This window comes from Scyliorhinus canicula, unplaced genomic scaffold (genome assembly GCF_902713615.1).
Source record: "Scyliorhinus canicula unplaced genomic scaffold, sScyCan1.1, whole genome shotgun sequence".
Lineage (NCBI taxonomy): Eukaryota > Metazoa > Chordata > Chondrichthyes > Carcharhiniformes > Scyliorhinidae > Scyliorhinus > Scyliorhinus canicula.
The window spans coordinates 1,326,190-1,339,304 of NW_024055733.1; the positions used below are offsets into that span (position 1 = coordinate 1,326,190).

The window sequence follows — 13,115 nt, forward strand, 5'->3', positions numbered from 1 at the left end:
GGTCAACATTAAGAAGGAACAAACTTTAAAGGAAGTGAGAAAAATTGCACACAAAGGGAAACTGAAGCACAGTAGGATAGACATAGCAGGCGACAGATCGACTGTAAAAAGAAAAACAATGAGATTGAAGAGGAGGAGAAGAGGAGAGAGGAGGAGAATTCGAGCGAAGGCAGGAAAAGGTAGTGTGCGAAGGAATGGGAAGATGAAATGTGAAAGGCGATCGAAGTGGAAGAGAAAGAGAAGATAGAAAATGATGCATAAATCCTTTGATTAATTGAAGAGATATGAGCAAAAAGAATTAGTTCAGTTTGCTCTTAACTGTTTAAGCAGCCCAACAGAAATAAACGAAGAGCAGGGCACAGCTTTCGGTTTCCTGGGAAACAGGTAAATAAACAGGATGGTGCAGGAGGGAGGGTTTCAGATTCCTGGACAATTGGGGCTCTTTCTGGGGTAGGTGGGAACTCTACAAACTGGATGGTCTACACCTGGACCAGAAGGGTACTAATATCCTCGGGGGGAGGTTTGCTAATGCTCTTCGGGATGGTTTAAACTAATTCAGCAGGGGATTGGGAACCTGAATTGTAGCTCCAGTACACAAGAAGCTGAGAGTAGTGAGGTCATGAGTAAGATTTTAAAGTTGCAGGAGTGTACCGGCAGGAAGGAAGGTGGTCTAAAGTGCGTCTACTTCAATGCCAGGAGCATCCGGAATAAGGTGGGTGAGCTTGTGGCATGGGTTAGTAGCTGGGACTTCGATGTTGTAGCTATTTCGGAGACATGGATAGAGCAGGGCGAGGAATGGTTGTTGCATGTGCCGGGGTTTAGATATTTCAGTAAGTTCAGGGAAGATGGTAAGAAAGGGGGAGGGGTGGTATTGTTAGTCAAGGACAGTATTACTGTGGCTGAGAGGACATTTGATGAGCACTCGAATAATGAGGTAGTATGGGCTTAGTTAAGAAACAGGAAAGGAGAGGTAACCCTGTTAGGTCTTTTCTATAGGCCTCCGAAAAGTTCCAGAGATGTAGAGGAAAGGATCGCAAAGATGATTCTGGATAGGAGCGAAAATAACAGGGTAGTTGTTATGAGGGACTTTAACTTTCCAAATATTGACTGGAAACACTATAGTTCGAGTACTTTAGATGGATCCGTTTTTGTCCAATGTGTGCAGGAGGGTTTCCTGATGCAGTATGTAGACAGGCCAACAAGAGGCGAGGCCGTATTGGATTTGGTACTGGGTAATGAACCAGGACAGGTGTTAGATTTGGAGGTAGGTGAGCATTTTGGTGATAGTAACCACAATTCGATTACGTTAACTTTAGCGATGGAAAGGGATAGGTATAAACCGCAGGGCAAGAGTTATTGCTGGGGGAAAGGCAATTATGATGCGATGAGGCAAGACTTAGGATGCATCGCCTGGAGAGGAAAACTGCAGGGGATGGACACAATGGAAATGTGGAGCATGTTCAAGGAACAGCTACTGCGTGTCCTTGATAAGTATGTACCTATTAGGCAGGGATGAAGTGGTCGAGTGAGGGAACCATGGGTTAATAAAGCAGTTGAATCACTTGTCAAGAGGAAGTAGGAGGTTTATGTGAAGATGAGACGTGATGGTTCAGTTGGGTCGCTTGAGAGTTACAAGTTAGCTCGGAAAGCTCTAAAGAGAGAGCTAAGAAGAGCCAAGCGAGGACATGAGAAGTATTTGACAGGTAGGATCAAGGATAACCCTAAAGTTTTCTATAGGTATGTCAGGAATAAAAGAATGACTAAGGTAAGAGTAGGACCAATCAAGGACAGTAGTGAGAAGTTGTGCGTAGAGTCCGAGGAGATAGGAGAGGTGCTAAATGAGTATTTTTCGTCAGTATTCACACAGGAAAAAGACAAAGTTGTCGAGAATACTGAGATACTGGCTACTAGACTAGTAGGGCTTGAGGTTCATAAGGAGGAGGTGTTAGCGATTCTGGAAAGTGTGAAAATAGATATGTCCCTTGGGCCGGATGGGATTTATCCTCGGATTCTCTGGGAAGCTAGGGAGGAGATTCCTGTACCTTTGGCTTTGATCTTTGTCATCTTTGACTACAGGAATAGTGCCAGAGGACTGGAGGAGAGCAAATGTTGTCCCCTTGTACAAAAAGGAGAGTAGAGATAACCCCGGTACCGATAGACCAGTGACCCTTACTTCTGATGTGGGAAAAGTCTTGGACAGGTTTATAATAGATAGGATGCATAATCATCTGGAAAGGAATAATTTGATTAGAGATAGTCAACAGGGTTTTGTGAAGGGTAGGTCATGCCTCACAAACCTCATTGAGTTCTTCGAGAAGGTGACCAAACAGGTGGATGAGGGTAAAGCAGTTGGTGTGGTGTATATGGATTTCAGTAAAGCGTTTGATAAGGTTCCCCACGGTAGGGTATTGCAGAAAATACAGAGGCATGGGATTCAGGATGATTTAGCAGTTTGGATCAGAAATTGGCCAACTGACAGAAGACAAAGGGTGGTGGTTGATGGAAAATGCTCTTGCTGGTGTCCAGTTACTAGTGGTGTGCCACAAGGATCTGTTTTGGGGCCGTTGCTGTTTTTGGTTTTTATAAATGACCTGGAGGAGGGCGTAGAAGGATGGGTGAGTAAATTTGCAGATGACACTAAAGTTGGTGGAGTTGTGGACAGTGCAGAAGGATGTTACAAGTTGCAGAGGAACATAGATAAGCTGTAGAGATGGGCTGACAGGTGGCAAATTGAGTTTAATGAAGAAAAGTGTGAGGTGATTCATTTTGGTAGGAATAACAGAAAGGCTGATTACTGGGCTAATGGTAAGATTCTTGGTAGTGTGGACGAGCAGAGAGATCTCGGTGTCCATTTCCATAGATCCATGAAAGTTGCCACCCAGGTTGAGAGGGTTGTTAAGAAGGCGTACGGTGTGTTATCTTTTATTGGTATAGGAATTGAGTTGCGGAGCCATGAGGTCATACTGCAGTTGTACAAAACTCTGGTGCGGCCACATTTGAGTATTGTGTGCAGTTCTGGTCGCCACATTATAGGAAGGATTTGGAAGCATTGGAAAGGGTACAGATGAGATTTACAAGGATGTTGCCTTGTATGGAGGGAAGATCATATGAGGAAAGGCTGAAGGACTTGAAGCTGTTTTCGTTAGATAGAAGAAGGTTAAGAGGGGACTTAATTGAGGCATACAAGATGATGAGAGGATTAGATAGGGTGGACAGTGAGAGCCTTTTTCCTCGGATGGTAATGTCCAGCACGAGGGGACATAGCTTTAAATTGAAGGGAGATAGATTTAGGACAGATGTCAGAGGCAGGTACTTTACTCAGAGAGTAGTAAGGGCATGGAATGCCGTGCCTGCAACAGTAGTGGACTCGCCAACACGAAACGCATTCAAATGGTTATTGGATACGCATATGGACGATAAGGGAATAGTGTAGAGGGACTTTAGAGGGGTTTCACTTGACGGCGCAACATCGAGGGCCGAAGGGCCTGTACTGCGCTGTAATGTTCTACGTTCTAAACACAACGATTACTAATATGATAAAGTAATTAATATAATATCCCCAATTATAATTTATGTAATAATAATCTTTATTATCACAGTCGACGTATATTAACTCGGCAATCAATTTACTTTGAAATGCTCCGAGTCGCCTCATTCCGGCGCCTTTTCAGGAACACAAAGGGAGAATTCAGAAAGCCCAAATTACCTAATAGCAAGTATTTTGGGATTTGTGGGAGGAAAGCGGAGCATCCAGAGGAAACGCATGCAGACACAGGGAGAACAGAATCACACTAAACGCTACCTCATAGAGTATTACAGTGTTACAGCAAAGAAAAGGCCCTTTGTCCATCGATGTCGCACTGACAACAATTACCCCTAAATTTGCGCTATTTCCACTTACCTCCATTTATCCCATACCTCTGAATATAATCGAATTTCAAGTGCTGTTGCATGAACTTTTTAAAGGTTGGAAGATTATCAGCCTCCACTAACTTCCCAGCAGTGCATTCAAAAATTTTCTCCCATCTGAGTTCAAATAAAAATAATTATAAAGCCCTCTTGGATTCTCCTGCGCCCAACCAAATGTGATCCCCCTTGTGACTAATCCCTCAATCAAGGGGATCAGCTTTTATCTCCTTTCTTGCCGAAATCCATCATAATCTTTTACACGTCCACCATATCGTAGCTCAGCATTCTCAGTTCCAATGAAAACAATCCATGCCAATCCAGCTTCTCCTTATAGCTCAGATGCTCCACCCAACAACCTGGAGAAATCCCTGTCACCTCTCTAGTGCAACCAACTCCTTGCTATTGTGAGATGACAATAACTTTACATAATTTGGGGCAGCACGGTAGCATGGTGGTTAGCATAAATGCTTCACAGCTCCAGGGTCCCAGGTTCAGTTCCCGGCTGGGTCACTGTCTGTGCGGAGTCTGCACGTCCTCCCCGTGTGTGCGGGGGTTTCCTCCGGGTGCTCCGGTTTCCTCCCACAGTCCAAAGATGTGCGGGTTAGGTAGATTGGCCATGCTAAATTGCCCGTAGTGTCCTAAAAAGCAAGGTTAAGGGGGTGGGGTTGTTTGGTTACGGGTATAGGGTGGATACGTGGGTTTGAGTAGGGTGATCATTGCTCGGCACAACATCGAGGGCCAAAGGGCCCGTTCTGTGCTGTACTGTTCTATGTTCTATGTTCTATTCTAGCTGCGGTCTAACCAACGCTTTCTGCAGCTCCAACATAACATCACTCGCACTGTTCCTCATCCGCTAGCTCCCACACATCAGCCCCGCACATATGCACCCTTGACAGCTATGACACACAGACTCCTGCTGAAGAATCACAAATTGTTCTTTCTTACAGTGAAAATAAATATTGAGGAACTTCACTAAAGTAGGATAGCGGGATGGGTGACTATATTTGTGTATCGTTGTACACCGGTCGCTGAAGATAAACATGCAGATACAGCAGGAGGAAACAAAGGCGTCTGCTATGCTGACCTTTGAACCAAGATGGTTCGAGTAAAGGAACCGGAATGCCTTGATGTCATTTGGTCAGGCCACAACTGGACTATTGCAGTGTCTGTCCCCTTATATAAGGAAGAATGCAGTGGGAATACAGACAAGGATTATCTGGCTGATTTCTAAGTTGGCAGGACTAACGAGATATTGGTTAGTATTGTCTTCGCAACAGTTCAGAGGGAGGGGGAGAAGTGCAGGGTATCTCGAAGAATGCTATACAATTCTAAGAAGAGACAACAGAGCAGATACAAGAAGGCTGTGTACAAGGGTGCGGGTTTCCAGAATGAGAGCTACCGGTAATTTAGAACAGAGATGAGGGGAAATCCCCTCATCCAGAGTGTTAGGCCCGTGGAATTCGCTGCCACAGCGATAAGTTGAGGCCAACGCAGTGTATGTTTTCAAGAAGCAATTAGATGTTTTCGTTGTGGAGAACGAATCAAACGATTTAGGGGGATGGCGGGATCCAACATGATTAAACGCATGAACGAGTACACTGGACACGCACGATGGTCTCCTTTGGTTCCTAGTTTCTAAGTTTCTATCGTAGTATATTCCCACCCAACCCTTGCGCTTCACAGGAATGTATTATCGACCGATCGTACTACTCCTCCAGTTGCGACACTTCGACTTGAAAGTGATTTACCACACCTCTCTTCTCCATTTCTCGTCGGCAATGAAGATAGACGATGATCGGATGGACGTAGGTCAGAGTTACCAGTAGGATTAAACCGATGTTCAACTGCATCAAAATGGATAAAAAGTAAATGGAGTGTCGCTGTACAGGTAAAAGCGTTCTCGAAAATCTTTCGTTGAATAATGAAGGAACAGCGCAGAATCAGCCGACAAGCACGCATTTCCAGTACCGCAAATCTCCAAGATAAATCCTTATAGATCTGTAGTTCTAACTGGAACGCGTTAATAATAGAGCTGCATTTTCCAGTTTAAATATTTAGCCAGCTCCGTGCCTCATGTAACAAAGGAATCGGGCTATTCATTCCTAACCTGTCTTTGCAGTAAAATGTTCTTCTTTCAGTTGAACTCTGGCGCTTTTCACTCGTTCGAAAAAATTACCCTTGGTAATTGACCTATCTGTGAATGAAAACAGATTCCCGTTCCGTTCTATATCCAAAAGCATTCTCACTTTGAATAGCTCTATCAGACTTACTCTTAACCCTCTCTGCCCCGAGGAGAACTCCCGGCACATTATTGAAATCAAAGAACGACTCCAAATTTCGATGCAGTGATATCGGATTTCGGATTGGTAATAACTTCCTTCATTGGATGTATTGTATTTCTTTCTCAATAACATTGTGCACATCTATGGTCTGTGTGGATGTCGAATTTAGAAGAGAGATGAGAAATCCCTTCACCCAGCGAGTGTTACACCCGTGGACACTGACAGATTGATCGTTATTGACTTTGTCGCGTTCACACTGGGGATGATCGGAATTGGAGCGCAAGCCCTCTCTTTCTTGCGGCTGTCTTCCTGTATGTGTCCCGCTCTATCTCCCTGTATCACTGCATTCCTGAACGTCAGGGGGGCACAAAGCACCCATTTAATACTTACATACAAAGGATTGCGTTGGAGAGGTCCCTGGACCAGAGTGAAACAGGGGTACTGGAGAAGAGAAACACATGCCGAAATAGCTTGTGTCAGACCAAATAACTTCCCAAAGTGGCATGGAGGAAACCTGCAGAAAACAAACCAACAGACAAGGTGTTTCACTCAATTACACAGAGTGGCCAGCATGGTTGACTATTGAAATAACAGGTAGAGCTGCTTTCCATATTTATCATGCGAACATTTCCCCCATGCTTCCCTCCATCAGGTATTCCTCCAATATTTTATAAAATTGATCTTTGATAATCCTTCCAACGGCGTTTGTGATATGAATTACAAATGATGACCACTTGTGACGGCATCAACGTGTTTTTAGAAATGTCAAATGACGCTGTATCCCACAATACCAGATACAATGGACTAGAACGGTGGAAGTGGGCTATTGGTCACCAAAATCCTCATGGAATACTTAAGTTTCGATAAATGTTTCAGAAACCCAAACCCTTTGATTGACTTACGCGATGGTGATGAATGCGGAAAGTCCTCCAAACAGGAAAGAGCGAGTGATCACATGCAAGACGAAGGTAAGGTACTGCACTTCCAGCACAGGGATTGTAGCGAAGATTGAGAACAGAACACCCAGAGTCACCGTGACGGCGAGAGACAATACGACAGAGTTCATGTCAGCCAATCTCTGGGAAGTAACTGGAGCTGAAGATGAACGAGAAATATTCCTGATTGAAAAGACTCAATCTCAATTGTAAGGCCCATCAAAATTCATTGGCCCAATAAATCGACAGAGCTGCGGCGCGGGAGGGAGGAGTATGAAGGGCGGCGGGTAATGGCCGGGGTTGGGGAAGCGTAATCCCCCATCACAGCACCAGAGAATAAAGCACACATTAAATTATGTAAGACGTCTTACAACACCAGGACAAAGTCCAACAGGTTTGTTTCAAATCACTAGCTTTCGGAGCACTGCTCCTTCCTCAGATGAATTAAAAGGTAGGTTCCACAAACATATATATAGACAGATTCTAAGAGGCAAGACGATACTTTGATTGCGAGCATTTGCAGGTAACTGACTATTTACAGGTCCAGAGAGGGGTGACCCGAGGTTAAAGAGGTGTGAATTGTCACAAGCCATTGTCACAGTTATAGAACATAGAACAGTACAGCACAGACCAGGCCTTTCGGCCCTCGATGTTGTGCAGAACATGGCCTGAAACCAAGATCAAGCTATCCCACCCTGTCATTCTGGTGTGCTCCATGTGCCTAGCAAATAACTGCTTGAATGTTCCTAAAGTGTCAGACTCCACTATCACAGCAGGCAGTCCATTCCACACCCTTAACACTCTGAGTAAAGAACCTACCTCGGACATCCCTCCAAATCTCCCACCCTGAAATGTATAGTTATGCTCCTTTGTAACAGCTGCATCCACCTGAGGAAATTGTCTCTGAACGTCCACTCTATCTATCCCCCTCATCATCTTATAAACATCTATTAAGTCGCCTCTCATCCTCCTCCGCTCCAAAGAGAAAAGCCCTAGATCACTCAACCTTTCCTCATAAGACCTATCCTGCAAACCAGGAAGCATCCTTGTTAATCTCGTTTGCCCTCTTTCCAATGATTCCACATCCTTCCAATAATGAGGTGACCAGAACTGCACACAATACTCCAAATGTGGTCTCACCAGGATTATGTATAGTTGCAGCATAACCTCGCGGCTCTCAAATACAAGCCCCCTGTTAATAAACGCTAACACACGATAAGCCTTCTTCACGGCTCTATCCACTTGAGCGCCAACATTCGGAGTCGCAAGCCCAGAACAGATGGTGGTGAGTGAATGTCATGCGAAATGAATACAAGTTCCCGGTTGAGGCTGTGTATATAGATTTCCCTGCATTGTTTTCTACTGTGGTACCGGAGGAGGCTTGGTCGCTGCTGCTGTTGATGCCGAGTTTGTCAAACATCCTGTTCCTGATGTGTATATAGGTAGTATCGTTGTCTCATCTGTTTGGCGGTGTTCCGCAGATGTGGTGATGGAAATTATGTGGTTGAGGGAATAAATCATTGAAGTGGTGTGTTCCTGTTCAACTACACGGATGTGACTAAGCATTGTGTCGAGGCGATGAATATTGTTGAACAAGCACTCCTCCAGGCAAGTTGAGACTATCCCATGATATTGTGTAAATGGAGGACATACTTGGGTGTCAAGTTGTGAAGTACAATATTCATCAGGCGGTTTGGTTTAGTCTCTGGCCATTGGGAAATCCCATTGCATTAATTTCCATGCACTAAGGGACTGGTTTAGCTCACAAGGCTAAATCGCTGGCTTTTAAAGCAGACCAAGCAGGCCAGCAGCACGGTTCGATTCCCGTACCAGCCTCCCCGGACAGGCGCCGGAATGTGGCGACTAGGGGCTTTTCACAGTAACTTCATTACATAGAACATAGAACAGTACAGCACAGAACAGGCCCTTCGGCCTTCGATGTTGTGCCGAGCCATGATCACCCTACTCAAACCCACGTATCCACCCTATACCCATAACCCAACAACCCCCCCCCCCCAACCTTACTTTTTAGGACACTACGGGCAGTTTAGCATGGCCAATCCACCTAACCCGCACATCTTTGGACTGTGGGAGGAAACCGGAGCACCCGGAGGAAACCCACGCACACACGGGGAGGACGTGCAGACTCCGCACAGACAGTGACCCAGCCGGGAATCGAACCTGGGACCCTGGAACTGTGAAGCATTTATGCTAACCACCATGCTACCGCGCTGCCCATTGAAGCCTACTGGTGACAATAAGCGATTTTCATTTCATAAAGCAGTAATGTAACATTGGGATCGCGGCCCGCGGATTACATGCGGAATGGGAGCAGGATGTGTCGCCAGAAACTCACCAAAAATTATCCCAAAGATCGCCTGACTATTTTCACTAGGTGACTGCTCACTGAAGTACAGTGTATGAATGCATGAGACTGAAACAGAAGCCGGCACCTTGGTCTTCCAGGCCTCTCTGGTACATCGCATGTTGGGCAGCTTGCTTTCAGAGACCTGTAAATTCTCTTTTTCACAAGAGCTGTGTAATCACCTGTAGGTTACCGGGTCTGCGGGGATCACATTATTTGTACTGGATTGTCTAAAAATGGCAGGAAACTGAGCATTCGCACTGTAAAACCGGGACTAGGTGTGAGTTTAGTGTTAGTTATTTAGTCTGAGAAGCAGGAATTCTCACACTGGGTTTCCTGATACTTGGATGTCCTTTAAATTCACACTCGGATGAACTGTGACAGGGAGGAAACTGACTATTGACACTTGGGTTTTATATGGCTGTGTGTCTAAACCAGGTTTACTGTGACTGGTAATGATCTGAGTGTTCATCCCTGGACTATATTTGACTTAGAGGCAGAACATTCTTTCTACCCATATTTAAACTCCCTGTGGTGGAGCTGGATAACGATCTCGTGATTATAAATGATTGGACGATAGATTAGTGTACTATCATGATTTCATGTTTTTGGGATTCAGCTCGTTCTTCTCATCTGCACAGGAAATTACTGGGAGTGACCTGAACCTTACCATGTGGCGAGGAGGGAGTTGAGTGTTCACGACTGGATTACCAGTGACTAGAAGGGAATTGCATTTGATTTTGGTTTGATTTGGTTTATTCTCACATGTACAGTGAAAATAATCTTTCTGCATCAAGGTACGGTACCCAGTACGTACATAGTGACACAAATAATAATCCACAGCATACATGGCCAAATGATACATCGGGACATAGTGATTGATTACAGTGAGGAAGAAGGGGCCAAACAAAGCAAATACATGAACATGGAACATGGAGGAACTGTTTGTTCAAATCAATATTTCCTATCTCCTTAAGGGAGCTGCTTATTGGTAATCGGATTTCTTATGATTTAGTGTTCACAACTAGGTTAGATGTGACTGGGATGAACCTGTTCGTTAGCAGCGGTATTACGTGAAGGTGAGAGGGAAGTGAAGGTGAGTCTTATCTGTGAGATAACTGACTGATCATATTAGGCTATCTGAGAGTGGGAGACAGACAAGGGATCATAATTGAATAACCGGTGCTTGACAGAGAGCTCCATGAGCACATTTGGTTTACCTGTGACAGTGAGTGACGATACTGTTCTGCGTCTGTGCCGATCCATGATCAACCCGTTCCATGGAGCAGTAAAAATTCCAAACAACTGAGTGATGGCGAAGGCGTTTGTTAATCTACTAACTGAGAGGGAGAGAGAGATAAAGAGGGAAGAGAGAGAGAGGCATTGTTAGATAACTCGATAGAGAGAGAGACGGGGAGAGAGAAAGAGCGAGATGGGGACAGAAGAGTGAAAGAGACGGGGTAAGCGAGATCATTTGAAACAAACAGCATTTTAAGAGTTTTCGATTCAGTTCTTCCTCAAGGCTTCTTTTTTCGAATGAAATTAGATTTGAGATCCGATTTGGACTTCTGTTCAGGCTGGTTGTGACTGGGATATGAGGTCCAGTGTGGATTGAGATATCCGTCTCTGTTAGCGTTGATGTGGGTTGCTTGCTGCATGTGTCTTGGTGTTGTGGGCGGTACATGTCTTAATATTGACTGCGGTAAGAACCTCCATGCGGACTAGGCTGTGGTTCACGATATAGTGTGGGGTATGTCTCTCAGTGCTGATTATCAGCCTCGCTGTGGGCTGCTGTATGGTTCGAGTAGTTGGGTGGAGTACGTGTGTCAGTGTGGATTCGGGTGTGAGTCTCAATGTACGTGGGATATGGGTCTTGGTGTTGTGTGGGGTCTGTTTATCAATGTGTTCTGTTGCAAAACTCTTGGTGAGGATTGTGTCGGGCACCACGGTGGCATTGTTAATTCATAGCTCCAGAAAACCGGTTTTGATTCCCGGATTTGGTCGCGGTCTGTGTGGAGTCTGCACGGTCTCCCTGAGTCTGCGAGTATTTTATCTGGGTGTTCCGGATTCCCCCCAAGTCCCGAAAGACGTGCTGTTAGGTGAATTAGACATTCTGAATTATCCTTCAGTGTACCCAAACAGGCACCGGAATGTGGCGATCATGGGCTTTTCACAGTTACTTAACTCATAGATTATCATAGAATTTACAGTGCAGAAGGAGGCCATTCGGCCCATCGAGTCTGCACCGGCTCTTGGAAAGAGCACCCTAACCAAGGTCAACACCTCCACCCTATTCCATAATCCAGTAACCCCGCCCAACACTAAGGGCAATTTTGTACACTAAGGGCACTTTATCATGGCCAATTCACCTAACCTGCACATCTTTGGACTGTGGGAGGAAACCGGAGCACCCGAAGGAAACCCACGCACACACGGGGAGAATGTGCAGACTCCACACAGACAGGGAACCAAGTAAGATTCGAACCTGGGACCCTGGAGCTGTGAAGCTGTGATAGCTGTGCTATCCAGAATTCTACCGTGCGGCATAATCACAGTGTTAATGCAATCCTATTACTGACAATAATAATCATGGCTGACATTTTCTCAACCCATTCTCCTGACTCAGTCCTATTTTTTATTTTATTCTTTATATTGTTTTTATGAATTTAGAGTAACCAATTGATTTTTTTCAAATTGAGGGCAATTTTAGGGTGGCCAATCCACCTAACCTACACATCTTTGGGTTGTGGGGGCGAAACCCACGCAAACGCGGAGAGAATGTGCAAACTCCACACCGACAGTGACCCAGAGCCGGGATCGTACCTGGGACATCGGCGCCCTGAGACAGAAGTGCTAACCACTGGGCCACTTTGCTGCCGAAGCTATCCCTTTTAGGAGCATGGGGTGTAATTCCTCCCGTCCAGGTGACACTGTCCACATTCAGACCTTTCAGTTTCCAAAGTACCTTCCCTTTAGTGATGGCCACTACACTCACCTCTGATTGTCCAGGAGCTCTGGCATCCCACTGGTATCTTCCACCTTGAAAACTGATCCAAAGTAGCTATGAAGTTCTTCTGCGATTTCTTTGTTTCCTATTATTACTTCTCTAGCCACGTTTTCCAGTGGTCCCACAGGCAGGCAACCACAAAGGTGCACATTGCTGCATTCTTGGGGATGTAACGGAACACTTTTCCTAATCTGACCGTCAGTGAAGGTCAATTTCTATGCTCCTCAGTAGAATGCGGGTGTGACCGAGAAAATTCCGAGGATAAACAATACATTTAATACACCAAAACATCCTTCCCTCACCGGAATCTCCTGTCCCTCCCTCTCATCCCTTCCATCGCCATCATGTGCTCCATCAGGGATTCAATTCTGGGCTCCACCTCAATCTCTATTACCTCTACCTTTTACCCTCTTTGTTCATTTGCTCACCCTCTCCACAAATACTACTTCCACCTCTGTCCACGAACCATCATGACTCCATTCCCGACTTCAAACTCTCTCTTTCTCTTCTCTATTGCATCATTCAATATTCATGAAGCTCAATTGTTTCCTCCCCTATCTGTCTCCGTCTTTGTCTCTGTGTTTTACATGACATTCCTGCCCCTCCTTGCAAGCCAA

The 13,115-nt window shown here is 45.2% G+C and overlaps 1 protein-coding gene across 3 annotated transcripts in view; it reads right to left on the minus strand.

Annotated features, from left to right (window-relative positions):
- Nucleotides 1–5,296: 5,296 nt before the first annotated feature.
- The window catches only part of LOC119960775 (solute carrier family 43 member 3-like), a 55,396-nt gene continuing 47,577 nt past the window's right edge, over nucleotides 5,297–13,115 (minus strand). For 2 of the 3 annotated variants that reach the window (XM_038788376.1, XM_038788378.1), the window contains 3 exons: nucleotides 10,712–10,831; nucleotides 7,094–7,286; nucleotides 6,279–6,705 (listed from right to left, as the gene is read on the minus strand). In XM_038788376.1, the coding sequence (XP_038644304.1) occupies nucleotides 6,381–6,705; nucleotides 7,094–7,286; nucleotides 10,712–10,831 (638 nt within the window). In that variant the 3' untranslated portion in view covers nucleotides 6,279–6,380. Of the gene's footprint in view, nucleotides 5,754–6,278; nucleotides 6,706–7,093; nucleotides 7,287–10,711; nucleotides 10,832–13,115 lie in introns of those variants that run through there. The other variant, XM_038788377.1, reaches the window with a different exon arrangement.